Raw genomic sequence first — 27999 nt, forward strand, 5'->3', positions numbered from 1 at the left:
CAACGCTGTCCCCAGATCAGTCTGATACTGCACTGTAAGTGTGGATGTGGACGTGAACAGACCGAATGTTGATAACAGTCAGTAGGTCCTATTTGTGGTTGAAGCTGTGAGCCTGTTGAAGCATCCGAAAGAAATGCTGGGAAATGTTGTTCCGAATGGGCCACATCACATGGCACATTCATTCCATCACATACTACCTTACTACGTATGATTGAAGAACCTTTAAAATGGTACCGCTGAAATCATCAAATTGACAACTGTTAGTCATAAGGTAGAGCAGTAAAGTGTCAGTTCTCTGCCATCAATGTGATCTCCAAAGAGAAATGATAGTTTATAATTTATTCCTCGCCGTACTGCAATAAAGAGCAGTAAGGCTTCAGATGCAAAAATACATCAAAATATAAATGTGTATAGATATGTACAGTAGGTAGGTAGGTAAGTAGGTATAGGTAGGTAGGTAGACTGTAGATTATATACAATGTCTTAATTTCTCACTCACCTTTGTAATAATGTGACACGGTCAAGCCATAATCTTTTTTTAATATATCTACATTAATCCAAAATTATCCAAAAAAGGAAAGAGAACACTTTGAAGCAACGGCAGAATAAACACGTAGGCACAATACAGTATGTCCACAATGCTGACTGAGCAGGATGCTTTGCATGCACGCGCACACACACACATAAACAGCCTCACTAAGCCTGATTAGCTGTCGTAATTTAATTGGAACGGACAAATCATTATAAGCCCCATATAAATGCCCCACCACATCCACATACCCTGTATGTACCTACAAGTCTTTTTTACTCCGATTTCAATATAATAATAATAATAATAATAATCACAAAAAAAGAATTGCAACACTACACATCTAGGGCTAAACCAGCACCTGTGTGCGTACGCGTGTATGTGTGTGTGTGTGTGTGTGTGTGTGTGTGTGTGTGTAACTGTACAAACATAATAATAATAATAATACAACTTTATTTGAAAGCACCTTTCATGACATGAAATGCAGCTCAAAGTGCTTTACAGAACAATAATAAAAAAGAAAAGCAAGGCAACGACAAGCAGTAATGCAATACAGTGAATAACAAAAAATAAAAGATCAATTAAATGCAATGTTGTAGAAGTGGGTCTTGAGCTGTGCTTTAAAAATGTCTACAGAGGCTGCCTGACGAAGGTACAGTGGGAGCTTGTTCCATGCCGACGGCCCGTAGAAGCAAAAAGCTGCTTCCCCGTATTTTTAGTTGCCATTTTTTTAGGCAAAGCGAGCAGGCCAGCAGTGGAAGACCTTAGGGGCCGGTTTGGGACATATTTAGGCAGGCAGTCATGTAGGTAGGAAGGTGCGAGACCTATATATGGAAGGTGGGAGAGCTATATACACAAGTAAAAGAACATACACACAGAGCGAGTGAGCATTAGTCATAAGAAGATAAGGTTGACAATGGGTGAAGTGTTCCAACAGCATTAAAAGTAGGATATTTTTTTCTAAATAAACAGACATTACACATGTTTTTTAGTTACACAGGTTTTGACACATACCCAAAAAAAGCGTGACGTGAGCGTGACTATAGCCGATGGTCTTGGTGTGATTTTCGTCTTTTTCATTATTTATAGTCCATGGTCTCGGATGGCATACTTTAGCAAGCCGTTTTTCATCATTTTGACTGTACTATGTTGCTGTTTTACATTTCTAATAAACTATTCAATCTAGAGCAGAGAGCCGGAAGAACCCTGTTCCTGAACAAACAAATGATTTACTTGCCAGTGAATGCTTTGTTGCCACCAAATACACCCCTCTGGTGTAGATTTATATTGCAAGCCTGTAAGGAATAATAGCTTTTCAGCTGTCAAGCACTTTCTCAAACTACCATAATTTGTTTTACAGATGCATTACACTTTTAATGTGCACACAACCTGATGCATCCCAGGGTATATTTTAGAGGATGTTAATAACAGGATGTGTTCAGTGGATAAAAACAATACATTATAATCTTTAGTGGCACATACAAGTCTGTCTGTTATGCATACGGTACTCATTCTACTAGAAGCTGAAAACGTTTACTGACCAGTAAGTCCAGGGTGAACATTAGTGTTGAATTCATTTGAGAAAGTGTAGCACTTTACATTAAGGTCATGGTAATTAACGGTACAAAATAAAGTAAATACTTTGCCTCAGGAGGCATTGCTCGTCTTCAACAATAAGTAGAGTACAGGAGTCGCATCTTTGTTTTTTAAAACAGTGATTTATTTAGACTTTTTATTTTGTAAAACATTAGTTAGCACATTGTTTTAAAGAGTGGCAACTGCATGCAGCGTCAGAAAGCATAGGTTGGAATGTATGCCCAGCCATGTTAGTGGGCAGGTTTGTCTGTGTAAGCGTGTTTTGTGGGAGATGAAGGGGTAGAAGATTGATCAAGCACATAGCATCAGCCTTCAGAGAACTGCAATAAGCACTGCCAAATCTAAGGAAGGAAAAAAAAGAAGCATGCCACTTATCTATAATCACACTGACCCAGTGCCAATACTGAAAACAGCACCTATCTTCCCTCTTTTCTTTTAAGGTTTATCTTTTATGACACTTTGAGAATAGAAGAAAGAGTCTTCAATCCAATTATTCCGTCCATGGTGGTTATAAAAAAAGATATGGAAGAAAGGAAGGAAGGGAGGGTGAGGAGTGTTTCAGATAGGTATTCAACAAAGCCAACATCCTGGTTGGGGTTCGTACTCTGTTAGAACGAAGCATTTTACACTCCCACTCCCACCGTGGTTTGGCTTCACCACAGCTTTCAATCGGGGCACAGAAGAAAATGTCTTCTTATATCGCATGAATCTTTCTTACAAAAAAAAAGAAAAGAAAAAAAACACAAAACATGAATACTAAAGCTTCTTTAGGGAGGAAAGGGGCTACCTAAGAATGAGATTAAGAAAGGATTACACAGATTTGTTTATGAGAGACCAGAAGGCACAGCTTTCCTCATCCTTTTTGGTTCCATTAACTTAAAAAAAAAGAAAAGAAAAAAGGTCCATGTAGTACTGTACTACCAGAAAGGGGGGGAAGCAACAACTCTCCTTGCAAAATCACTGCAATCTTATCTTTCTCCATCTCATTCTACAAAGCTCAGGTCTGCAAGGGTTAAATGTCTGTGGGGTAAAAAGCAAACAGCTTGAGGTAGCCAACAAGTTGTCTGTTACCTAAAGCTCAGAGTTATGAGCCTTTACCTCTGCTGTGAAAATGTCCAATGTTGTTGGAAGTGGTTATGAGCCATTTATACCAACTGTGGCAGTGGCTGAGCAGGAGCCAAGGCCTTGCAAAAAATATAACTCGTGATTCTCTTTGCCGTCTCCAGGACACTTCCTTGAATGGCCCCCCCGTTTGCTCATCAACTGAAAAGTGGAACTTAACTTGTTGTAGACCAAGGTTGGGAACAAAGGGGAGAAAAATAGAGACTATGTAAAGGGATAATTATAATAATGTAAAATAAAAGGTGTAAAATAAGGATAATAGGATGTTCCAATTAAGTTGATTGCATTGTCCACCAGCCTTGTCCTTTGAATACAGGTGTTTGAAGACCAAACCGTTTCTAAAGTGAACGGTTCAGTCTTCTCTCCTGTTCTGTTCTCCAGGGTTCTCTCACTCCGTCTGCATCGCTCATCTGTCCAGTCAGTCCCACATCACTGCTTGGACAGCTCATTGGACAGCCAGTCCAGTCCTTCATACAGCCCCGTGCCCTGTGTGGCGCAGGTTGACTGAACAAACCACTGTACAGGGGACAAATGAAATGTTTTCAGTAATTATAGCTGTAATATTCGTTTCAGCAATGGGCATAAAATCTACAACCTTTCAGTTATTAGACCATCTGCCATCATTATAATAAAATCCTCCCAATTATAACAAAATTAATAATTTATCAGTTGAATAATTGTACCATGTAGCATGTAGTGAAGTTATGTAAAAGAAAACAAGTGTAATCCATGATAATCTGTGACCAGCTCTCAGTTTGCACTTCGGACAAACAGGCTGACAGAGTGACTTGTATTAACCGTGTGGTCGCAGCTAAAAATATGGAATTGGGACTGGGACTTACAGTTCTGTTACGGAGGCTCTGTAGGCTGAGTTTGTCGGTGAGCTCGCTGACAGATAAGGCATTGGGAAGGTCCTGTTTGTTGGCAAACACCAGCAAGACGGCGTCTCTCAGCTCGTCCTCCTGCAGCTGGAGGGACAGAGAATGAGGGTTCAAATATCAATAGAAGGCATGGGACTTGTTCCTCGTTAGGATACTCCAGATTTGATGATTGATCAACCCGATCTCAGCCTTTGCCGCGTGTCACTCCCTGTCTCTCTCCCATTCTTCCTGTCTCTCTACCGTCTATCAATAAAGGCATAAAAGAAACAAATCTTTTAACTCTGTAACGCCTGTATTGACATTTAAATTGACACATTACTCATTACTAGTAATAGCCGGCAACTTCAGAGGTTCGTTATGATGTTTGTTTCAAAGCCTGAATAACACGTCCTAGTTCTTCTACCTGCCCTGACCAACTGTGTAGGAGACGCCACGGTGCAGTGACAACTATCTCTGCCCGGCCAGGCCGGATGCACCAGAGGCACCTGGAGCTTTACCCTAGAGTATTAAGCATCATGTTAAATAGAATGAAATGAATACATACCATCTTGGAGAGCTCCTCGGCCGATTCAGTCACTCTTTCTCTGTCGTTACTGTCCACTACAAAGATGAGACCCTACATGGCGAGAATCAAGTCAAACCAGTTATATGTTTACCAATACAGTACCATGATTATAGATAGGGATGGAGCTAGTTCATTTTTATTGATAACGATCACCTTATCAAGCAGGCTTATCGAGCCGGGTCCTTATTGAGCATTTGCTATTATTTTGTGGAAAGACGGGAGACAATTAATTCTGAACAGAACCTTATTTTTATTGGCCAGTTGTGAGAGGTGGTATGCCAATAAACAGTTCAAGGTGTATGTACACAGTGTATGTACACAAGGTGTATGTACACAGTCACACACAGCATGCATATTTTTTATATTATATTTGAATAATCTTCTCTATTTTAACCAACCAAGACATCGCTTTGCACTACATTTTACTAGGGCATTATACAGTACCTTTCTAACAGACAGAGGGAACTGTTAATTGTGTATTATGTGAGACTATTCAATCGATCCGCGGGAGATCCAGTATTATAACTATGGCAGGGAGATTTGAGTTTTCCCAACATATTATTATGAATTGGATTAATAACTTATGGCACCGTCTTACCGTGCTTGGGCAGCAAGCACGGTAAGCACAACATGCCTTGGGTGGAAGAGCAGGATGGTTGTTCCGCTGCAGAAGCTGACGGCTCCCATGTTGTTTCGACTCGGTGCAGACATGCAAAGGTATCGCATTTGGGTTTAATGCGATGCATTATGGACAGATGTCTATGCATTGTCGAAATGCTCCCTTTCGTGCATGCAACAACTGTGGTAGGCTACATTATTGCATTTAGCTCCCCTCTTGTCTTTTTTTTATGTTACCAAACTTTTCACCCGTTCCACCATACTTCCACGGCAAACAATGACGAACCACGCAACCACCCGTCGTGTCCCAGCCCCATTTATAGCGACCAGCTCATTATGTCAGCCGCTGCAGCTACTGTATACCCGATAAGAGGCTCGACAAGCCAAACGCCTATTGATACTAGGGTCTCGATAAATGCAGAAGCGGGTTTGTAATGGACCTTCGATTTTTGGGCTCCATTCCCAATTATAGGTATAGCACTTAAGTGTGACCGACGAACAAGATGAAAGTACATTCGTAGTTTTCCTTCTCAGTGGCATGAAGAGAAACACACATGTAAACACAGGATGTGCGTGCCTCATTCTATATATATAAACCTCTCCTTACTCAACTAGAACTCAAGTAAAAGCTGTCTTGGATGTTGAAATGTGGAAGGAGTCATCTGTAATTTGGATTAGAGTTGTGTCTGTCTCAGAGATGGTCAACAATAAATTTGAATCTGATTTGAATCAAACTTACTTGGCAGATGAATTGGGTATACGGTAACGTCCTGTTTAACCCATTAACACCGTCTGTCATTTTAGATATTCAGCTAAAAAGCATGATTTTACACTTTGGCTATAAAAAAATAGCAGATGTGTTACAGTTCCAGTGAGAAACCAGTATAAGGGCGCTTTCACACCGGACATGTTTGGTTCGTTTAAAACGAACCATGGTCCGCTTACCCCTTTGGTTCGGTTGGTGTGAACGTGCATACGAACTCTGGTGCGGATCAAAGAAACGAACCATGGTCCGCTAAAAAAGGCCGAACTCGGTTCGCTTCCAAACGAACCACGGTGCGGTTCGTTACTGGTGTGAATGCATTCGGACTTTATAGAGGACCAAATACAGGACGATAGGCAAAATAGCCGTCGGGCGTCGGCAGTTGTGAGGCTGCATTAATAATTATAGTTATAAAAGCATGTATTTTTTTACGGGGATCATATGACAGCTGACAGTCTGATTTTAATAGTAGACGCATACAGTATATGTCGAGGCGCAGCGCAGCATACGAGGTTCACATGCGCAAAATGTACAAGTTATCGACATGGAATGGTGCACGGTATGGCACACGATGTTAGCTTGTAGATCTGTTTATTTTAATCATGCGCCGGCCGCCGCCACGCATGCGAATCTGCGATGCATGAGTCTTCATGCGAGTTTCTCTTTCAACTCGTGTCCCCTCCTTTTTGTGTGTGTGTGTGTGTGTGTGTGTGTGTGTGTGTGTGTGTGTGTGTGTCTGTGGGCGCGTGGGCGCGCACGCACATGAGGGGACTGGGGGAGAGACCCATATATTTATATGGGAGAGACGCAGAGACAGAGACATATTTAAAATCATCCATGTCGCGCAGGCCGCAGGTATCGAGAAAAAGCCAATGTTAAATAAGCTATACACATGTGGTCCCAAATGTTTAATTGATTACATCACTATAGCAAAAGACGTAAAACTAGGTCAACTCAATTAGCTGCAGCGGAGCTGTTCTGACTTGAAGCTCAATAACCAACTGACCAAACCATAAGATGACATGGAAATGCCCGCCGCGGCGCCGATTTGATGCGCAGAAATAACATGGGTGAAGGTGCACACATGGAAGAAAAGTCCTTTTTATCGGGGATACCTTGTTGTAGGCTATACGTCTCCGTGAATTTATGCATCAGCATTCAGCAGCAAGCACATTATTGTTCAAACACCTGCTCCTCTGTTCATCTGTTGCTCTTATTTGGCTAATAAAATAATTAATAAGAATGAATGCAATAGCAAGTTGTTGCTGCCTGTCATGTTGCTGTTCTCTTCTCTCTCTGTGTGACTGAAGGTTGCACCTGCTCTTTTCCCCCCCACTATTTGGTTCGCTTAACATGTCCACGTGTCATTTGTTTACATATTTGGTACGCTTTACAAAGTCCAGTGTGAACACCAAACGGACCAAAATCAAAATGCAAATATTTGGTCCTTGGTCCTTGATCCGGACCTTCTAAGCGAACTTTGGGTGTGAAAGCGCCCTAAGTGAGAAAAACTAAACAGGGGCCAGGGTCGGGTCAACCCATTCAGGACGGGAACCCAAGCATTATGTTATATTTAGCTATTGAAAAAGAGCAGATCTTCAACCTCGTATCGCGGCACTCTGTGCCACACTGCTACGAGCTTGAAGATATGCTATTATTTTTTTTAATCGGGAAAATATCGTGAAAATCTTTGCATACATATTCTTTCACAGTGAATGTTTTTAACTCAAATCTTTGAATCCCTGTACAAAATATTTTGAGATGGGAGTCAGTGGCCAAATGCATATAATTTTGGGGGTCCTTGACATGAAAAGGTTTGCGCACCACTGAAATTTGTATAATCGGCCTCAGGTCTTAATGGGTTCAAATTGATTTCCAATAAGGTCATCGTTGCGGCCGTATGCTCATAACACAGCATGTGGTGCAGGTATAGCACCATTTCAGTGATCATATCGTACCTGTGTGTTCTGGAAGTAATGTCTCCAGAGGGGTCTAATCTTGTCCTGGCCACCCACATCCCACACAGTAAAACAGATGTTCTTGTATTCGACAGTCTCCACATTGAAACCTACGCAAGAGAAAAAGGGAGGAGAATGTTACCATCGAGAATAGTTTATGCTTTTTTTTTGTTATCAAATGTTTTTTATTTTATTTTAAGACAAAAATCACAAGACACGTTAACAACATGAAAGACTTAAAGCAAACAAAACACACATAAAACACACAAAAACAAAAACAAACAATCCCACCCACCCCTCCCCCCCCCGAGACCAAAGATGTCACAAAATGTCATCACTTCAACCACTGTGCAATGAAAACAAAAAACAAATAATGATAATAACAATAATAATGATCAAACCATGCCCCCAACCAAATCTGCAATACCAGACCAAATCTCAACGTTTTCCTCTTTTGCACCATGCAATCTTGCTGTAGACATCTCTAGATAAATGATATCCAGAAAGGTCAAAGCCCACTGGCGAAATGACAATGTATGAGGCGGTTTCCAGTGCGAAGCAACCATCTTCTTTGCGGCCGTTACGCCAGCAAAGAAGACACGAATACGGGTGTTATTTAATGGCAACTGGGATACATCGTTTAATAAGAATAGAGATGGGGAGGGTGTGATGTTAACTTGTAGAATAGTCGAAAGGTTAGTAGCAACCAAATTCCAAAATGTGAGGACACTCGGACACTAATAGTTTATGCTTTGACAAAAAAGCGATGTGCCTTGTGCAACAAACTGATCTCAGCCAAACGCGATGAAATAACACGGATTGGCAATTCCGCACACAGTACTAGAAAATCGTAAAATCCGTAAGATTGCACTGAAATCGTCCCTATTGACCACGACGGAGGGGCGTCGTCTCAAGGGAACTTGAGCAACGAGAGCCACCACCGTCCGAGTTGCAATGTAATGTAATGTTGTGGGGCACGCATTTGCCCCAACTGAGATAATGGGGTGAATGCCACGCCTACGCTGTGGTCAAAACAGTAGTAGTGTAATAAAATATGTACAGATTTTTAGATCAGGCTAGACATGAAGAAAGCATTCATACACATCAAGTGACAAGTCACACCGATACTTTTTCACCAAAGCGTATATACTTTAATTATGCCAATAGCACTGCACTACACTTCATACTCCACACTTCATACTGTGCCTGAAAGTTAAAACATAAAAGATACATGTATGGAAATTAATTTGACCATAGATAACACCAGACCAAACACCTCTTACCAATGGTTGGGATAGTGGTTACGATTTCACCAAGCTTCAGTTTGTACAAGATGGTCGTTTTTCCAGCAGCATCCAGTCCAACTGCAAGTCAATAAAAAGGGGTTTAAATTCATATTTAAATGTAGCTGCGGTTGAACAAAATATTTTTTGCATCAGAAAATATCCCCCAGACAAAAAAGAATGTCCTGTAGGATTCTTGGATTTTGTTTTACTAAAGTTATATTAAAGTCTACTCGTGAATCAATTCACTATGGGTTATGTCCATTCTTGGACGTAAGACAGAAGAAATCTTATACACTCACGTTCTAATGGTATTAGAACGGGCTTTACGTCATGACGCAGTGCAAGTCCCTCCCCCGAGGGTATAAGTGCCTGCGCTGCTGTCTGGACGTCATTCGTTTTCTTCTTCTGCGTTAAGACAGACGTCAGACAAGCTAAATCACTAAAGAAAGGCCCAACTTCCTTATATATCTCAACAGGACGAGTGGCCTCGGTTGCTCGGTACCACGAGGTGGAATTGGTGTTTTTTCTTAGTGTAAGCTACACTCGCGAAGAAAAATAAGCTGTTTTTGTTTCCGTGATAGCCCTAGAAGCTCCGGACTAAACCAACAACTCAGCTTTCCAACGCAGGTAGGCAAAGCTAGGAGCAGCTAACCTGATAGCTAACGCTAGCCAGTTTGCAACAGGCTAACAATTAGCATTCTATTGTCCAGGCGCTAGGAGCCCACAGAGACAATTTCCAACACAGGCAAAGCTAGGAACAGCTAACCTGATAACTAACGCTAGCCAGTTTGCAACAGGCTAACAATTAGCATTCTACTGTCCAGGAGCTAGAAGCCCACAGACAGTTTTTCCAACACAGGTAAGTAAACTAGCAAAGCTAGTAGCGGCTAACCTGATAGCTAAAGCTAACCAGTTTGCAACAGGCTAACAATTGGCATCCTACTGTCGAGGCACTAGATGCCCACAGAGACAATTTCTTTCTTTGCTGTGAACGTAGAATTCCGCAAGAAAATGGCAGAAAAGACGACAAAGTCTCGAGCGGCGGCCCGCCGCCAACGTAGCGGGGCCGTTTTCCTGCCACAGAAGCAATGCCGAGTAGACCACTGTGGCAACGCTATGTCAAGGATGGACCCGCACGACACGTGCGTCTACTGTACATCATTTTTGTTCTGGTTGTATTGATGTATTGTTGTATTGTTTGTTTTCTGCTTTGGCAATGTAAACGTTCTCTCATGCCAATAAAGTAAACGTATGTTTTCTCATGCCAATAAAGCCATTTGAAATGAATTGAAAATTGACTACAAGCAGGCCGAGGAGGCTCTGAGCGTCCCTGACCAATGCCAGAAATGTGTGGCCATAGACCACCACATTAAACTAAGGCGCGGAGACGTCGAGTTTCGTTAGTGTTCTTTTGCCCAGGCACGGCGTAGTGGCCACAGGCCTCACGCCGAGAGGACGTTAAGGTTAGCACCGGACTCGAATGTTCATACTGCTTTACCTCTAAGAGGAGATGCTGTTGCACCGCATTTTAAAGAATGTGTCGCTGAATGCTTTGCCTCCCATGTTCCCTCCCTTGGTTCAGATACATGTGTGCAGAACGAATCAGCTGAATCATTGCCTGTACCCCTGTGTTAACATGCGGGATATGAGCCCACTGCCGCGCCGATCGTTAAAACGATCAGCGGCAGTGAGACAATACAACACGATGACAAAACCTCCAGCAGGTTTTGCCATCGTGGGACGTGGCCGCCACGCCAAAATTCTCAAAAGCATGATGGCAGAGCCTCTAACCAGAGGCACTGCCAGCATGAGACGGGGCCACCACGCCGAAAATTTCAAAAGCATGATGGCAGAGCCTCTAACCAGAGGCACTGCCATCATGAGACGGGGCCACCACGCCAAAATTCTCAAAAGCGTGATGGCAGAGCCTCTAACCAGAGGCACTGCCGTCATGAGACGGGGCCACCACGCCGAAAATTTCAAAAGCATGATGGCAGAGCCTCTATTTAGAGGCACTGCCATCATGAGACGGGATCACCACGCCAAAATCTTTGGCACGGTGCCCTCCAAAGTGGCTAGAATGCGTAGCACACCCATGGGTGCTGAGCACTACAAAGTGGGCACAAGCCGCAATTCACTGCGGATCTACCCACGTTCGAGAAAGTAATATTCTCTCATGCGGGTGGGCAGGCGGCCGAGATCCCTCGGACCGAAATACTCTCCCTATTAGGCAAGAATGCCACTCGGGAAGTCCCCCTAAATCAACCGCTTTCCCAGACCCAAAGAACAGGGCGTTTTCAGCCTCGCTCAAACGGATCTACGGCCACCTTGTAGCCGTGGCTAGAGCCCTGAATGCCGATGCCCTCTTGCAGGGCTCCCTCACAGTGCTGACGGAGCTCATTGCTGTCGGTAAGAACAGCAGGAGGAATGCGGAGGGGCTGCGTCAACTACTACTAGAAACCAGCCCCACCATATCGTCCGCCAACGGCGGGGTCCAGCAAGACCCGTGCGGAGCGAGGACAGGCTCGTGCTTAGCCTGCAGACAGAGCGGCAGCTGGCTGCGCTCGCAACCAGCCACAAGAGTACGTCCCCCAGAGGACTCCTCATGGCAGAGGCTCTTACCGTGGATGGCGACGCGGACACGATAGATAGCATGAAAGGACTGCCCAAAGGTTCGAACCCGATTCCGATCGTAGAGGCCACGGGCCCCACGTCGGAACCGACGGTAAGGAGGAGGAAAATGTTAATGCCTACCGCAGAGCGGGAAAGAGACTACGAACATTTCTCTAGAACAAAAGTTGTTGCTGTGTTGAATGCCGCTGTAAAAATGCTGCTGTGCACAAACCACAAATGTACAAAATGTTTAATAAAGCGCTTGATTGCATCGATGCCTCTTATATTAAAAACAAAACACAATGAAACAACAACTTCGAACCCACATGACACGGGCATTATGAAATATGAGCCCACCGCAGAAAGAGTCACCAGGCCTCTCGACAGCGGTGGGACGGACGGTGCTTCGGCCTGTAGCGAGTAAAAGCTCGCCGTAGGCTGGAGACGTCACGACCGCAAAACGCTCCTCGCCAGCCCGATTAGGCGAGGAGAGGCTCCTAGGACAGGAGCACCGCGACAGTTACATCCCCAAGCCACTAGGGGATGCTGCCGCTCCACTAGCAATGAACCCCATGCTAGAGAGCTCGTGTTTTTCCAACAATGGAAGTTATGTGGCGCGTCCCCCTGGGTATTACTCACAGTGAAGACGGGTTACAGACTGCGATTTGCACAGTCACCACCCAAGTTCGAGAAGATAATTCTCTCTCAAGTGGGGGGGCAGGCAGCGGAAGTACTTCGGGCCGAGACCCTCGAATTACTAGCCAAAATAAATAAAATAGAAAAAAGCTGTCAGAGAGGTTCCCTTTTTTTTTAGACCAACAACACGACTGTTTCTACAGCCGCTATTTTCCGGTCAAAAAAAAAAAAAAAAAAAAAAAAAGAAGGGGGGGGGGGGGACTACGATCTCCTGGATCTCAGAGCTCTCAACAAATACCTCAGAATTTTCAAATTCAAAATGCTGACAGCAGCGACCCTACTACGCTCTCTGCGCCAGGGCGACCGGTTCACCAGTATCGATCTCAAAGACGTTTTTTCCATATCCCTATCTATCCACCACACAGGAAATTCCTGCGCTCTGGAGTCACTATCCCCCAGGGTATTCGTGAAATGCACTCAGGCGACACTAGCTCCTCTGTGTCACCAAGGGGCTCGTACTGTCTCCTCTATCTCCTGCTGTGCGCAAGTTCGCCAGCAGAGGCGCTGCCTCACACGAAACTCGTGGTGGATCAGCTATCCTCCCTGGGTTTTTACTATAAATCATGCGAAGAGCACGATGACGCCTACCCAATGGATAGATTACATAGGCATAACGTTGAATTCTCTCTCCTTCTCAGCCAGGCTGAGCCAGGAGGGTGGAACTGTTTCTCAAATGTGTGACACTTTTTAGAATAGGGCACAGGGTGCCGTTCAGCATATGTCTACGAATGACAGGGCTCATGGCGTCCGCCATTTCACTAAATACGTCTAGGCAGACTACATATGAGGCCATTCCAAGAATGGATGCGGTCTCTACGTTTCATTTTTCGCACAGACGAAATGAAAGCCTGGGTATCGAGGCTAGTCTCTACGTATTCCTACCAACCGCCGACATCAGGAGTCAGAGTGACGGTGGGGTGCGTTCAGGCACTCAAATGGTGGGAAAACAGAGCCGCTTACAAGAGGGCGTCCCTATGGGAATAAACACTTCCGGGAAAGTGGTTACTACGGACGCCAGCATGTCGGGGTGGGGTGGCGCTCTCCACGAAATGGCAACCAGGGGGTGTGGGACGGCGCTCTGAGGAACGCCCACATCAATTACCCCGAACTGATGGCAGTATTACTGACACTGCGTCGGTTCAAACCATTTGTTCATGGCCGCCATGTCCTAGTAAGGACGGACAACACTACTACGATGTGTTATATCAACAAGCAGGGCGGACTCAAGTCCAAGACCCTGCATCTACTAGCCTACAGACTAGTCACGTGGTGCCACACACACCTCCCTTCGATCAGAGCCTGTCACGTCCCAGGCCTCCTGAATGCAGGAGTGGACCTGCTATCCAGGGGCCAGCTCCGCTACGCGGATTGGTCTCTCCACCAAGAGGTGGCCGCTCAGTTATGGGACAGGTTCTGGCATAGCCAAGGTGGACCTGTTTGAATCGGAAGAGAACACGAAGTGCCGTCTGTTCTTCTTCATCAAAGGGTGCTCGTCACTGGGACTGGATGCACTAACTCACAAGTGGCCGCGGGGCCTGTTTTTCCTCCCCTGTCACTAATACGACCCACCTTGGACAGAGTGAGAACTCAGGGCCTGGAGGTGGCTCTCATAGCTCCGGCATGGGGGTCTTGGAGGTCAGAGATATCCTCCCTCCTATACGACCAGGCGTGGCAGCTTCCACTGTGGAAGGATCTGCTCACACAGACTGGATAAGGGATTTTTCACCCTTGCCCTCAGACCCTTGATCTATGGGCCTGGCCCATGAAAGGAACAATTTAAGTGCTGAGGGTTTGCCCCCGAACATGATGGCCACAATTCAGGGGCTAGGGCCCAGTCCACTAGGAGACAATACAATATTGCCTGGAAGGGTTTCGAGCGATGGTGCGCAGCGGAACCAGACCAGGAATTACCATTCCATGCCTCAGTGATAACGGTTCTGACCTTCCTACAGGGCTTGCTGGATGACGGATAGTCCCAATCATCAACCAAGGTCAATCTGGCAGCTATATCAGCATGTTATACTGGCATGGGAGATAAAGCCCTGGGTGAACACCCGCTCATACGACAGTACATGAGAGGGGTTCGGAAGGCCCGCCCGGTTACTCGGTATCTGATTCCTTCCTGGGACCTTTCCTTAGTGCTGAACGCTCTAACAAAGGCACCTTTCGAGCCACTGGACTCAGGAGGATGGAAATTCTTAACTTTAAAAGCCGTCCTTCTATTGGCTCTCACTGCAGTTAAAAAATATATATATATATACATTTATATATATATATATATATATACTGCATGTATATATATAGATAGATATATATAGATAGATATATAGCGATCTACAGGCGCTCTTGGTGAGCCCTGATTGCACTATCTTTAGTGGGGATAGAATGCGGGTCACGGTAAAACCAAACCCGGCCTTCATGCCCAAGAATTCCAACCTGGCTAGTGTTCCGGTGGACCTAAGGTCGTTCTATCCACCTCCATTTAGATGGAGGAGGACGAGAGGTTGTTTTGTCTATGTCCAATGCGGGCCCTACGAGTGCACATGGACAGGGTGGCTCCCTTCAGGAAGGGCAGCCAGATGTTTGTGGCCTGGGGTGCTAGCGTAAAGGGAAAGACGGTCACTAAGGTGCGGTCGTCCCGATGGATCGTGGAGGCCATACAGATGGCTTACTCCACGGCTGGAGTAGTGCCACCAGTGGGGTTAAGGGCACACTCCACCAGAGGTATTTCGGCATCCTGGGCGCTCTACAAAGGTATCTCGATACAGGATGCCTGTACGACGGCAAGTTGGCCCTCGCCTTCGACTTTTGCTAGGTTCTATAACCTGGATGTAACAGAACCAACTGTGGCACATGCGGTTGTGCAGGTTGCTTCCCGCTGAGGCATGTCCTTTAAGATATATATATATATATATATATAAATAAAGGAAGTGAGTATATAATATAGATGTATATGTACATATATATGTATATATGTGAATACATAAATGAATTAACAGTCGACCTAGCTCTATATACCTTGAAGCCTGTATATTAGCGACTAGGATAAGACTGAGGCCAGAACTCATGAGACGGTTGGGACCGTCAGTGGTTAGGCCTCGGGGCACGTAAGATGACGTGGTTTATCGGCTCCTTAAGGTAGGAACAGGGACCGTGTGGACAGGGGGTCCATTTGGTCCCACCTCTTATCAAGTCAAAGGGTCGGTGACCTTTTGACCTCAGAATGGTTGTCTCATAGGGGACGTGGCCGTCACGCCTGTGACGTCACAGTCCGGGGGGACACATGAGGACGGGTGCGTACTTCAGTGATTTGAAGGGAGTTTATTAGGTCTCCCATAGTGAATTGATTCACGAGTAGACTTTAATATAACTGGAGGTTATGCAATAACCATGGTTATATAAAGGATATGAGTGAATCAATTCACCAAATTTCCCTTCTAGCTTGTTAACGGCAGAAGGAGAAAGTATTACCGAATGACGTCCAGACAGCAGCGCAGGCACTTATACCCTCGGGGGAGGGACTTGCACTGCGTCATGACGTAAAGCCCGTTCTAATACCATTAGAACGTGAGTGTATAAGATTTCTTCTGTCTTACGTCCAAGAATGGACATAACCCATAGTGAATTGATTCACTCATATCCTTTATATAACCATGGTTATTGCATAACCTCCAGTTGTGTAAATCACATAATGTCACATTTCCTGCCTATCTCACAGATGTTTAATGCTTAACCAGACCAAGACAGCAGAGAGAGACAAATTCAAAGAAAACTACCCTACTGATATGCTTATCAATGTCACAACAATTTATTTTATTAAGCATAAATAATACATAGGTTGAGTACAAAGGTATTGACGACAAGTTAATCAGAATGCATTTGTAAACCCAATAAAGTTGTTAAGTTTTAAATTAGAAATGTTTACCGGATATGTTATGTGTTCTTGGGGAAAGCATAGCCCAAATTTTTAGATTCTCGTAGAGGTTTTTTTCGATTCTGACGAATCTCAGAATCGAAAAAAAAACCTCTACGAGAATCTAAAAATTTGGGCTAGGGAAAGCAATGCATCATGTAAGTGATAACTTGTGGCTCAACTTTAAGTCTAGATACCATGCTAAACTATATAAATATACACGGAATTAACGCTCAATATAACGAATTATATACAAAATACAATCAATTTCTGTATGACAACAACATAACTTAAGTTATTAAACTCAGTGTGTTGCTAGTAAAGAAACCGAAGCATCAAAGTGAGCTAGCGTTAGCATTAGCTTAAGTGCTTGGAAAAACTTCCCTGGAAAGCAACGCACATTGTCATAAACAAATAAATGTTTTGTTTTTGTTTTTCACGAGCGACAAATTGCGGATAGTTCAACATGTATTAACAAGGCTCCTGTGCAAAAGGTTAATAATAATACAACTATTTACTTTCATTAGACGGCAAAATAATGAAGTAAAGCTAATGCTAACCTTTAGCCAAACTCACCCATAAGGATTCTCATTTGTTTCTTTCCAAAGAGCCGGCCGAACAGCGACGAGATAGTGAGCCCCATGACTGCCTATATTCTCTTATAACACTGTAGTGGAACTGTTGTCTTGCCGCTCGCACCTACAAACAACAAGCTGTGTGGATGTTTAATGTCCGTCGGGGTGTATTATTTATTCTAGGTATTTTGGAATCTGAGTCTAAAGTGTCGTCTCCTCTCGCACTGCCACGTCCGGGCCAACGTGGAACTCGTGACGTCATCCAATTTGAATTATCTTTATTAACAGCGTAGCAGAGATGACAGCTTCAAGCAGGGGAATGGGGGTAAGGTTGGAATTCCCCACAGTACTGCCTCCTGGTGGAAATATGTGGACACTGCGCGTTTAATATTCTATTCTATTCTATTTCTATTCTATGACCTCAGGATACATCACTGAGGATACGTCCCAGGTGCATCCATGCGATGTTTTTTGTTATAGTTCTTCTATTTATAGTGACTCATAGGAATGGTTAGACTATGTGACAACCAGGTATAGTCTGGTGACCACCGGAGAGACGGGTGACAGCCGGAATGTAGACGGCAACCGGGTGAGCAGTATGGGTTAGCGGCGGCGCCCCAGCCTGTGTCCTCCGTGAGGAGGAAGCCCAACAACCCTCGGTGAGGCCTTTAGGAGGGCCATGCAAGCAGCAAGCGGAACCGCAGTACCATGACCCTGCGGACTCCTGAATGAACTGTCTGGTGCTGGGACTCTGGTGCAACGCACAGGTCCACGCTCTGGTGAGAGCAGGAGTGGACCTGGTGAGACGTAGGAGGGGCCCGGACAGGAGACAACCCACAGAGCCTAGTCCCTCCATGTGCCAGAAGTGTACCTCCAAGCCCTGGCAGAGTAGTTCTGGAGTAGTTCCAACGGATTGTGTGCCCCTGATTTTTCCCTAATGGGACTAATTGAGGGTAGCTACTGGGACGTAAGTCGGGACTTGATCACTCCCGGCTGGGTCGCCTGAGTGAGGGGTATGATGTTGCGAGACCCGAAACCCTGTTGACCTCAGGATACATCACTGAGGATACGTCCCAGGTGCATCCATGCGATGTTTTTTGTTATATTCAAGGTAGCTTTATTGGCATGAGAAAACATATGTTTACATTGCCAAAGCAAGTGTCAAAATATAAAAACAGCTGAAAGAAAAGTACAGTTGGAGTTGATATCAAACCAGTTGCACTATCAAACCAGTTGTAGCCTGGCTTTTGCCACAATTAAATATAGCCTAAAAAAATAAAAAATAAAAGAAGAAGAAGAAAGCCACCATTTAAATAACAAAGATTAGTAGACTACATCTACATCTTAATTAATGTCAGTTAATTTCCATATTCTATTAAAACGTAATAAGTTCAAAGTGTTTTAGCGGCCGTTGCTAAGCGACAGTGCGTGCACTTAGGCCGGGCCTAACTTCGCCTAACCAGGCTTTCCACCTCGGAGGAAAGCCTGGTCTCTGTTCCAAAAGTGCTGTGTGAACCGGTCTGGAACGGATGATATCGTTAAGTCATGTTGTAGTATTGTTCTCTAGTCCTCAGGCAGGAACAATCAAACCTTTTCCCTCAAACCAGAAGAATAACAATAAAAGCTCTCGTAGCCTGTAGCTTTTATTGAGAAAAATCGGTTTGAGGGAAAAGGAAGTTCCGGAAGATTGATGGTTACAAAACAATACTACAACGTGTAGCCCTGGCAAGAAAAGCCCAGAAGTACGACTGGCACATCCTGCACAAAGCCACAACAACACCGCCACCACCAGGCAGGCTCAAGTCTCTCCATCCCTACAACGAGGCAGCTGAACAGTCTGCCGAGCACATCATCACCTATAGGCTGCCCCCTATACAGCCCTGAGCCCACCCTCAGAAGCTAGCCTTTTTTACTTAGGACCGGAGACGAGGGCATGACTGCATGACACTGAGTTGGCCATCTGATGATACACGAAAGAAGACAAACGTATGCAGTTCCAATTCCTGGCACATGATGGAAATGTAAGACAGGGTTTTGTGTCTACATGGATAGACATTGAAATAGAGTAACTTCTGCAGCTAAGTCAAGTCATTATGCATTTGTCTCTCTTTCTCCTCCCATGAAAAGCATTTGCAGACTGCAGAGTCATGTAATGTCAGCTGTCTTTGACACAGAATAGGCGTGTCATCAACAACCACATATCACATGCTCAGTAGGGAGGGATATTAATCATATTATAGTATTATAGTAGGGTTACGGTTCATAAACCACACATTGCAAAGGAAAAGTTACATGCAACTAGCATAGGAAGCAGTGGTCATGTATGGACATGTGGGGAAAACGTGATGGTCAGATGAGTCATCCTTCACTTCCTTCCAGGAGACATTTGAGATCTCCATGGGATAGTGAAAATAGACGTAGATCTACAATTTTCACTTCTTCAGAAAATATTTGAATTTGTTTTTCATTTATGAAACATATGCAATGACTGGACTGAAAATGTGTGGATATTAATGGCAAACAGAACATTTCTTTTGAAAGCCCATATATTTGATAACTCTGTTTACTCAGTGATAGATAGCTTTATGGAGGTACAATGGTATGGAGTACACAATGTTATCATTAGCTGGAAACAAATATGACCACATTGTTCATGATGAAAGATACACACAAAGACAACCAATATACAGTATATCCACCATGCCCACAGACAAATGTACATTGCTCGTGTCGTGAATCATCAAAATGGGTCTCGACCCAGTGTTTGGGAACCACTGTACTGGCTGTAGAGCATACTGTACATACAACACGAGACAACCAAGAACAGGCACAAAGGTTTCACCCTCACAGCGAACAGGTCTGGTGGCTCTGTTATGCTGGGTGGACGGTTTTTGGCTGACGTGTTAACCCATTAAAAGCATCTGTTTCAAAAGTTGTTAACCCATTTAGGCCTGTTCTAAATCATGACAATTTTCTGAAAGATTTGAGGCACATTTTAACGATTAAAAAAAAATAGCAGACCTACAAGTTCATTTCAGGATTTTACATTCAGGTAAATCAGGGTAAATCCTACCCCACACAGATTTTAAAAAGTCCAACACGCACGCACACACACACACACACACACACACACACACACACACACACACACCAAACAGGTGGAGCAAAGGCTTTACACCTAGGCTATAGACTTGGCATGTGACGTCATTTCAGGTCCAAGGTGCAGATTTTAGAAGAGGGTGTGCTCTGGTAATAAGACAGTTTTATGAAGGTGGGCGCAGGTGGACACTGGCCACTCTGCCCACACTAAGACCCAGCATAAGTTTATACCACGTTGTTGACCATTGTTGGATATTCACCATGGATATTAACGGCACACTGAGTAGCGATCAGGTAGGCAACACACTGTTGTACAATATATTCACCCAAATCTTTTCATGTATCATCAATAATCAATAGGACATAATAACACGATAATGCTAGAAGATAGACAATGCATTTCTTAAACTTGCTACATTTTCTATTGCAGATCCGTGCTCTCTCTACTGTATACTTAGTGTCTCTTAGTCCAAGGTAATATATGCTTCCACATTTTATAAACTTGTTCAATCTGTACATGTATGCTGAAATGCCGGTTATGTTCTCTGTAACATAAAAGTCAGTTATTTGTCAATGTGAACCCTGTGGAACAGTATGTGACATATGTCACATGCCTGCAGCATGTAATTGTATAGAACAGGTGTTCGCGCACACCTGCGCAGACATCATGTGGAATGATGTCTACTGTCTGTCACCCATGAGATTATTTGATTGATTGATTGAACATTTTATTAATAGTTTGTAGAATGGGTGCAGTTCAACGAAAGTAGGCTACAGAAAACGCAACTTAGCACTAAGACTTAATTGTTTACATAAGGGTCCTCCATTTTCAATTCATCTAAATTCATTCATTTAAAGACATACAAATATACACTTCTCTGCAAATAAAATAATAGATCATATACCCAGGTAGAAAAAGAGGGAAACCATGTGGGGGAATTTTACTTTTTTACAGGGGCCGGTTTCGAATTGCAGACGCCTGTAGGTGCTCTTTGAGAGCGGTTTTGAAGGAGTCTAGTCCATTTCTTAACGACTGTTGATAGGGCGTTCAACATTGTAGTGGCATAGGAGCGAAATTAATTTAAACCCATGTTTGAGCCGAATCTGGGTTGAATGTGGTTTGTGGAACTCCTTCTGGTGTTGTGATCGTGGACTAGTTGACATTAAAGAAGTATTTTGACAGGTACATGGGTATAGTGTTTCACCTCAGCTCAGTGAAGATGGCTACTACCAGTTTCTTAAACTGAAGTCACGTGTTTATCAGGGCAAAGGAAAGAATTCTTATAATTTCTTATCTGAAAAATCTGCCGTGTGTGTGTATAATTTACCTTGTTTTCCCCATGTGCATATTTATATAGTTTGACACCAGAGAGTCTAGTATTTCATATTAATGACACTTATATTGAATTGCAGTTTGATTGGGAGCTCCTCTGTCCTGGTGGTTTCAATAGCAAGATGGAGGCATCTGCAACAACAGGTGATTGAGGGTGCATAACTGCATATGCAGTGTTTGCGTGTGTGTGTGTGTGTGTGTGTGTGTGTGTGTGTGTGTGTGTGTGTGTAGTGTGTGTGTGTGTGTGTGTGTGTGTGTGTGTGTGTGTGTGTGTGTGCGTGCGTGCGTGCACTTGTGTGTGCATATTCATAGAAAACACTAATCAGAACATTCCTTTTAAAAGCCTGTATAGTATTTGATAACTCAGTTTACTCAGTGCTTGCTCTGTGGAGGTATGCTCTTAATAATCAATTCCAACATAGGTGTAATTTCCAAATTATGCTTGGCGACGCATTGAGAGCGTTGCCGTTGGGATATGTTTGCTATTTGTTTGGGGAGAAAAAGAATGTTCGCCTATAATAACATTTCCAAACGATGCCACGTTGAAGGTGGTTAATGAATTAATGGTTGCATACAATGAAATGCTTATCTTAAACACGTTACATGTAGATGGAGAGGCATCGATTGTGATGAAATCAGATTCATCTGCAAAAGTTGGGGACAATATGCATAAAATAACTGAATTTAAATTGTCATCCCCTGGTGCTCCAAATGACGCCCTTGAATTCCAATAAAATAACAGTAATTGTTCGAAAAGGAGTATGAAGCTTTTGCTTATCTTGTCCTATACTGCTATTTTTACCATTGCAAAATCAACTTAAACTGTGTGTGTGCATGCTGCGTGCGTGCGTGCGTGTGTAGGTACTGCCCCTAGTCCAGTTGGCCCTGGCAGACCTTCTGGCTGGCCTCATCCTGATGTTCACCAGTGCTATGAACATAATAGCTGGCCAGTCCTGGCTATCCATCAACAGTAAAGGCATCTGTCAACATGCCCTGCCTCTGTCATTGGTGAGCCACAGATTCTCATCATTTTATATTATATTATATATATTTTCAAAGGTCAGTGTTTCTGTTTCCAAACCAATGGACCAGGACAGCAAACACGGGGCACAACAAGAAGTGTCGCAAATAAACAAAAAAAGGAAAATAAATGAATTAAAGAAGAAACACGGCCCCTTGTGAGGTGGACGTGTTTTTTCTTTAACTTTTTTCTTCAAAAAATCGATGTAATCCTGGGATCTACTCCCTCTGCCAACTTGGGGAGAGCAACGGACTGACCTCATGCTTCCTTCAATGCATGAGGAGTCCAAGCTGCTTCTTTTCAAGAGAGCAGGAAGGAGAGCAGGAAGCCCAGGAGATACATGCAAGACATGACGTGAGTTGGACTCAAACTTGGGTTTACCTCACATGGTCAAACCTCAACTTTATGCTCTGCTGTGCAACAAATTATAAAGCAGTGAACTGTGTGAAATGTTTGGGTCCCAGTAACAAACCAGTGGACTATCACTGTCTTATAAAATGCAATTGTGTGATTGCATAGTGAAAAAGAAAAGAATCTCATCTCAAATTTCTTTTCAATTAGTTACTAGTTCCTTAACTAAATCCTTGTAGAGCAGAGAATGTCTGTGTCCGTTTATCAATAAAAACGAAAAAACCCAGTGTTCTTTCGTTTTACCTCTATAAAACATAATAGATGTTTTATAGAGGTAAAACGAAAGAACACTGGGTTCTTTCGTTTTACCTCTATAAAACATAATAGGTGTTTTATAGAGGTAAAACAAGAACACTGGGTTCTTTCGTTCAAAGCAGTGAAACATGTGTCAGTTATCACAAAGGCCATGTGTGGAGATAACGTTATCTCATTCCCATGTTGAGTGTTTATGTTTGGAAGATAAAAGTCTCAGAATCAGAAGCATTTCATTCAGTATACAGTGTATATATTTTATATTTAAATAATTATGGTATATAAATTATACTGTATAATAAAGCTTTTAACATTTATTTGATGTTATATATAAACAAATGTGGCTGTGCCGTATTAAATACTGGACTAAAATCTACAAATAAAATATGTACATATGAGGCAGGATCCTCTATGTACCATGGATGGCTATGGCCACCATCTCTCTACCTCTGTTAAAGCTATAGGCGAACTGAAAAAGATATAATGAGCAGCTGTTTTCAATAGGCTGATACTGATTTTCATAACTACTGACATCAAAGCAACTGCATGGATGGTGGACATTATTTTCTTTACAGCTTATTTTGGCATATACTGAATGGAAATACTAATAATAAATATGGGTTCTTTGCTCCATGCAAACGAGTTGGTCAACATACTACTGTACGTGCCTGTATCATGTATTTGAATCATAATGCTCTCAGTAGGCCTACCAGACATTTCACTTCGACTATGCGTGATTTATTGCATGGGTTGTTATGCAACTGATGTGGTGTGTGTGTGTGTGTGTGTGTGTGTGTGTGTGTGTGTGTGTGTGTGTGTGTGTGTGTGTGTGTGTGTGTGTGTGTGTGTGCACGCGCGCGCACACGCTCTTTTTCTGTTCCAGACATTTTACTTTGTTTCATTTCTGCTGGTGGTAGTTTATGCATGGAAATCCATGGGTCCAATGGGTGGATGGAGAACACAGGGAGAAAATGTGCGGGACGAGGTCAGAATGCACACATGTGTTGCCAACTCTTTTATTGCTATACCATTAGATTAGGTTAAAGTTTTTTAACCTCTCCAGCGATAAACTGAGAATCAATTTGACAGAAATTAACAGATACATACTATATTGTAAATGATACTTAATACATGAACAAACCCCTTCCTCCCTCTTTAACATACTCTCCACCTGCTTTCTGTCTTGGCTTTCAGGCCCAGTGTCGGATGAGAACATTAGCTGTACCTGTGTATGCCTTTGTGTGGTAAGTAATTCCATAGTTGGTACAGTTACACCCCCATGAAAATGTCATCTAAAAGAGTGAACTCTATATTTCTGCTTCTGTCACACTCACACTCTCTCTCTGCCCTTTTATCAAACGCAGGCTTATACCCATTACATTGTACATCACATATGTGTTTACAAATGTCGTGCATGCGGCGCAGCTGTTTCCACCACTACAAATTGTGGCAGAAAACAGAACTGACGAAATAAGCGAATACTGCAACAGCCGGTGAATATGCATTTTGTTTTGACGTGTAGTCATTCTTTTAAGAAGTTATTGTGGAGTGAATTATAAAAAAAATATGATTTGGTTTGTGACGCTTTTGATTATCTGCTTGCCTCCCCAGCTGTATTCTGTTCTTGCACAGCTGGCATCATCTGGATCCCTGCCAACTTAATGTGAGTACCATGTTACAACAGGCTGCTGCACCTTTCAACAAGCAAATACAATATTGCAATTAAAAAACTTCCATATGACTTAAATGTCACGTTTTGGTTTTTAGGAGACATGGCATGACATATTTGTCAATATTTTTCTCTTCCTGGCTGTGATACCAGTGTTGATGTACTGCTCAGTAAGTAATGAATTCACATTAGCAATTCACAAATATTTGCGATTAAGGATACCAGTTATACAACTGTGCGTGCTAAAAGGTGTACATTTAAATTTCTTTCCCATGTGCCCTTGTTACAGGTCATTTACTATAAGGTTAGCAGTTGGTATCACAGATACACACATGAACAGGAAGGATATTTTCCTGTGGAGGGGGACGGACGCTCTAGAAGGAGACTGAGATCCCTGTTCTCCACAGCCCGTAAAATGGTGGCAGTAATCATCATATGTTGGGCACCAGGTAAAAACTAAGTACAGCAAACACACGCCAATAGACTTTGAATATAGTTAGTATATTTCAAAATGTACACAAAATGACCGAAACATAACATGTTTTGGAAATTGGAAGTGCAGTTAGTACATTTACAGTATACATACTATACTTTAGGCTATTGTGTATTTTGAAACATGGAAAACATAGGCCCGGGCACATTTAATAGGCCTACTTAACATTATGGGCTAACCGATATTTCTCTTTGGCTGGTAGTGATCTCAAGTTGGAAGTACTTTTTTATATGAAATGAACATGGGGTATACAGTATACGGTAGGTGATCCTTTGTGTCAAGAAGAAATGTCTTACGTATGTTCCTCTCTCCTTACAGTACTTGTCCTTATTGTTATGTCTAACCTTACGGCATGGGTCAAAGTTCAACAATGGATCCTCTTTGTCTTTTACGTCATACAGGTAGTTGTGAACAACATTTCACCCATTTCACACACACATGCACTGTGAGAACTTTGCCATCTATAAATACACATTTGAGACGTGCGGAAAAATGTGTGCCAGTTTGCATTCTACCAGTTCTGTTACACGTGACGGCACTCCACACGCCTCCACACCCCTCGCACGCCATTGATCTGTGCTCTGGCACCAACATAGACTGCTTTCACCACCTTCTATGTGCTCGCATTCTTTTATTTACTTTAATTTTGCAAATAGTATGTACATTATGCCTGCTTCAGTTTCTGAAAGCCACCATTACTCACTCGGTCCGTCTTAAAAGTCTATTTCTCTTCAGAAACGTTAATATTGTAACCTTGCAATAACATCAGAAATGATCCCAGAACGTCCACATTCTGTTCAGTCACGGATGCAGCCTATATTCCGAGAAAACAGCCTTTAAAAATGTCCCAGAAACAGGAACTCGTCTCCTTTTTCTTGTTTAAAAAAAAATGATTCTTGAAGCTAGATGTGAGCGCAGTATTCTTGAAGCTAAATGTGAGCACAGTATTCTTAAAACTAGATGTGAGCGCAGTATTCTTGAAGCTAGATGTGAGCACAGTATTCTTAAAGGGATTGTGACATTTAAAAAAAGGTTTTGGAATTGTTCTTATTTTTTTTAGGTTTAATAATCTCAATTGCACCCAAAAAACATGAACTTTTAACATTCAGTAGATTTTCTGTGATCTGGGGTTTTCTGGCTCAAACAGGTGCTCTGATTTGCCGGCAGTAAGTGACATCACTTACTGCAAATCCCATATATGTCAATGGGATTTGCCAGCAGATGTCACTGTTTTCACTGTGTTGCCTGTTTTCATTGTAGCTCAAAAGGCTTCCAAACCCCAAAGAAAACTTCAGACCACAGAAAATCCACTGAATGTTCAAAGTTCAGGTTTTTTGGGTGTAATTGAGGTCATAAAACCTAAAAGAAAAAAGAAAAAGAAAAATAAATGAAAATGAATGTCATAAAACCTTTAAAACTAGATGTGAGAGCAGTATTCTTAAAACTAGATGTGAGCACAGTATTCTTAAAGCTAGATGTGAGCGCAGTATTCTTGAAACTAGATGTGAGCACAGTATTCTTGAAGCTAGATGTGAGCGCAGTATTCTTAAAGCTAGATGTGAGCGCAGTATTCTTGAAACTAGATGTGAGCACAGTATTCTTGAAACTAGATGTGAGCACAGTATTCTTAAAGCTAGATGTGAGCGCAGTATTCTTGAAACTAGATGTGAGCACAGTATTCTTAAAGCTAGATGTGAGCGCAGTATTCTTGAAACTAGATGTGAGCACAGTATTCTTGAAGCTAGATGTGCGCATAGTAGCGCACCAAAGGCGCGTGAACCTCTAGTTAAGAACATATATAGGCCTACTGTAAACAAAGGCCAAAGGGTTAGGGTTATAGAAAAGGGAAAAAGCGAACAAAAGATAATTTCTTTCGATTAAGTTTCTGTTTTTGGTGTGTTTCAGGCGGCGTTCATGTCTTTGCATGGCTTTCTGAACAGCATCGTTTACGCATGGAGTCGAGACAACTTCACGGAGGCTGTTCTGGGAGAGAGCACACCCCTGGTCCACGACCGCCAGCCCTTCTATGAAGAATCCCTGCGCCTGACGACTACATGATGATTTGTGACCCCTCTAAACACCTAAAGACATTGGGACATACAGTATTGCACTCGTCCTATGTAGCTCCAAGGACACGATGGGGCTCAAGGAGAAAAAAACACCCATGCCACGCCAATATTGTACTATAAATGCGCCACGTCTCTGCGTGCGTATGGTTGTAATGCACGTAACTCGAGAACCGTTTGCCCCACCGACTTCACGTTCAACACACGCGTTCCACACCGCCGCAGGGAGTGCAGTGCCCGGAATCGAGTCGGTAGGACCCAAGGTTCTCCAGAACCACCACAAAAGGCTCTGCTCAGGCTCTGCCAGTGGGCCTATTCAGCCTAAGTCCCCTCACCTGTGCAATTACCAGCCTCTGCCTCAGCCAATTGATTGCCATGGCAACCCCACACCTGAAAATGGATTACTTAACCAGTACACTTTTCACAGTCAGTTTTCACTCTTCAGGCACAGGCAGACAGACAGACAGACAGCCAGACAGACAGATACAGAGATCTCCATATAGGCTACAGTATGGGCACAAAAGGGACACAGACATGAGA

At 43.1% G+C, this 27999-nt stretch overlaps 2 protein-coding genes and 1 long non-coding RNA gene across 3 annotated transcripts; 2 read left to right on the top strand and 1 right to left on the bottom strand.

The window, feature by feature from the left end:
* Positions 1-529: 529 nt before the first annotated feature.
* On the top strand, positions 530-1560 carry LOC310858136. Its single transcript, XR_014569197.1, has 2 exons — positions 530-934; positions 1376-1560. It is a non-coding gene; the product is annotated as an uncharacterized lncRNA (long non-coding RNA).
* Positions 1561-2222: 662 nt separating this feature from the next.
* On the bottom strand, positions 2223-17377 carry arf5 (ADP-ribosylation factor 5). Its single transcript, XM_083764213.1, has 6 exons — positions 17117-17377; positions 9316-9396; positions 8033-8142; positions 4673-4744; positions 4090-4215; positions 2223-3763 (listed from the first exon to the last, which is right to left on the bottom strand). The coding sequence occupies exons 1-6, from the start codon at positions 17181-17183 to the stop codon at positions 3677-3679; spliced, it is 543 nt and encodes a 180-aa protein (XP_083620339.1). The 5' UTR covers positions 17184-17377; the 3' UTR covers positions 2223-3676.
* Positions 17378-20381: 3004 nt separating this feature from the next.
* Positions 20382-27988, top strand: LOC310858090 (uncharacterized protein). The gene is made up of 12 exons (XM_083764148.1): positions 20382-20508; positions 20645-20688; positions 21628-21691; positions 22409-22555; positions 24115-24216; positions 24426-24475; positions 24596-24724; positions 24843-24894; positions 24999-25070; positions 25190-25349; positions 25712-25794; positions 27299-27988. The coding sequence occupies exons 1-12, from the start codon at positions 20476-20478 to the stop codon at positions 27449-27451; spliced, it is 1089 nt and encodes a 362-aa protein (XP_083620274.1). The 5' UTR covers positions 20382-20475; the 3' UTR covers positions 27452-27988.
* The last annotated feature ends 11 nt before the right edge of the window (positions 27989-27999 follow it).

The sequence above is a fragment of the Protomyctophum parallelum genome (assembly GCF_964188405.1).
Source record: "Protomyctophum parallelum genome assembly, chromosome: 4".
In the NCBI taxonomy this organism is placed as follows: domain Eukaryota; kingdom Metazoa; phylum Chordata; class Actinopteri; order Myctophiformes; family Myctophidae; genus Protomyctophum; species Protomyctophum parallelum.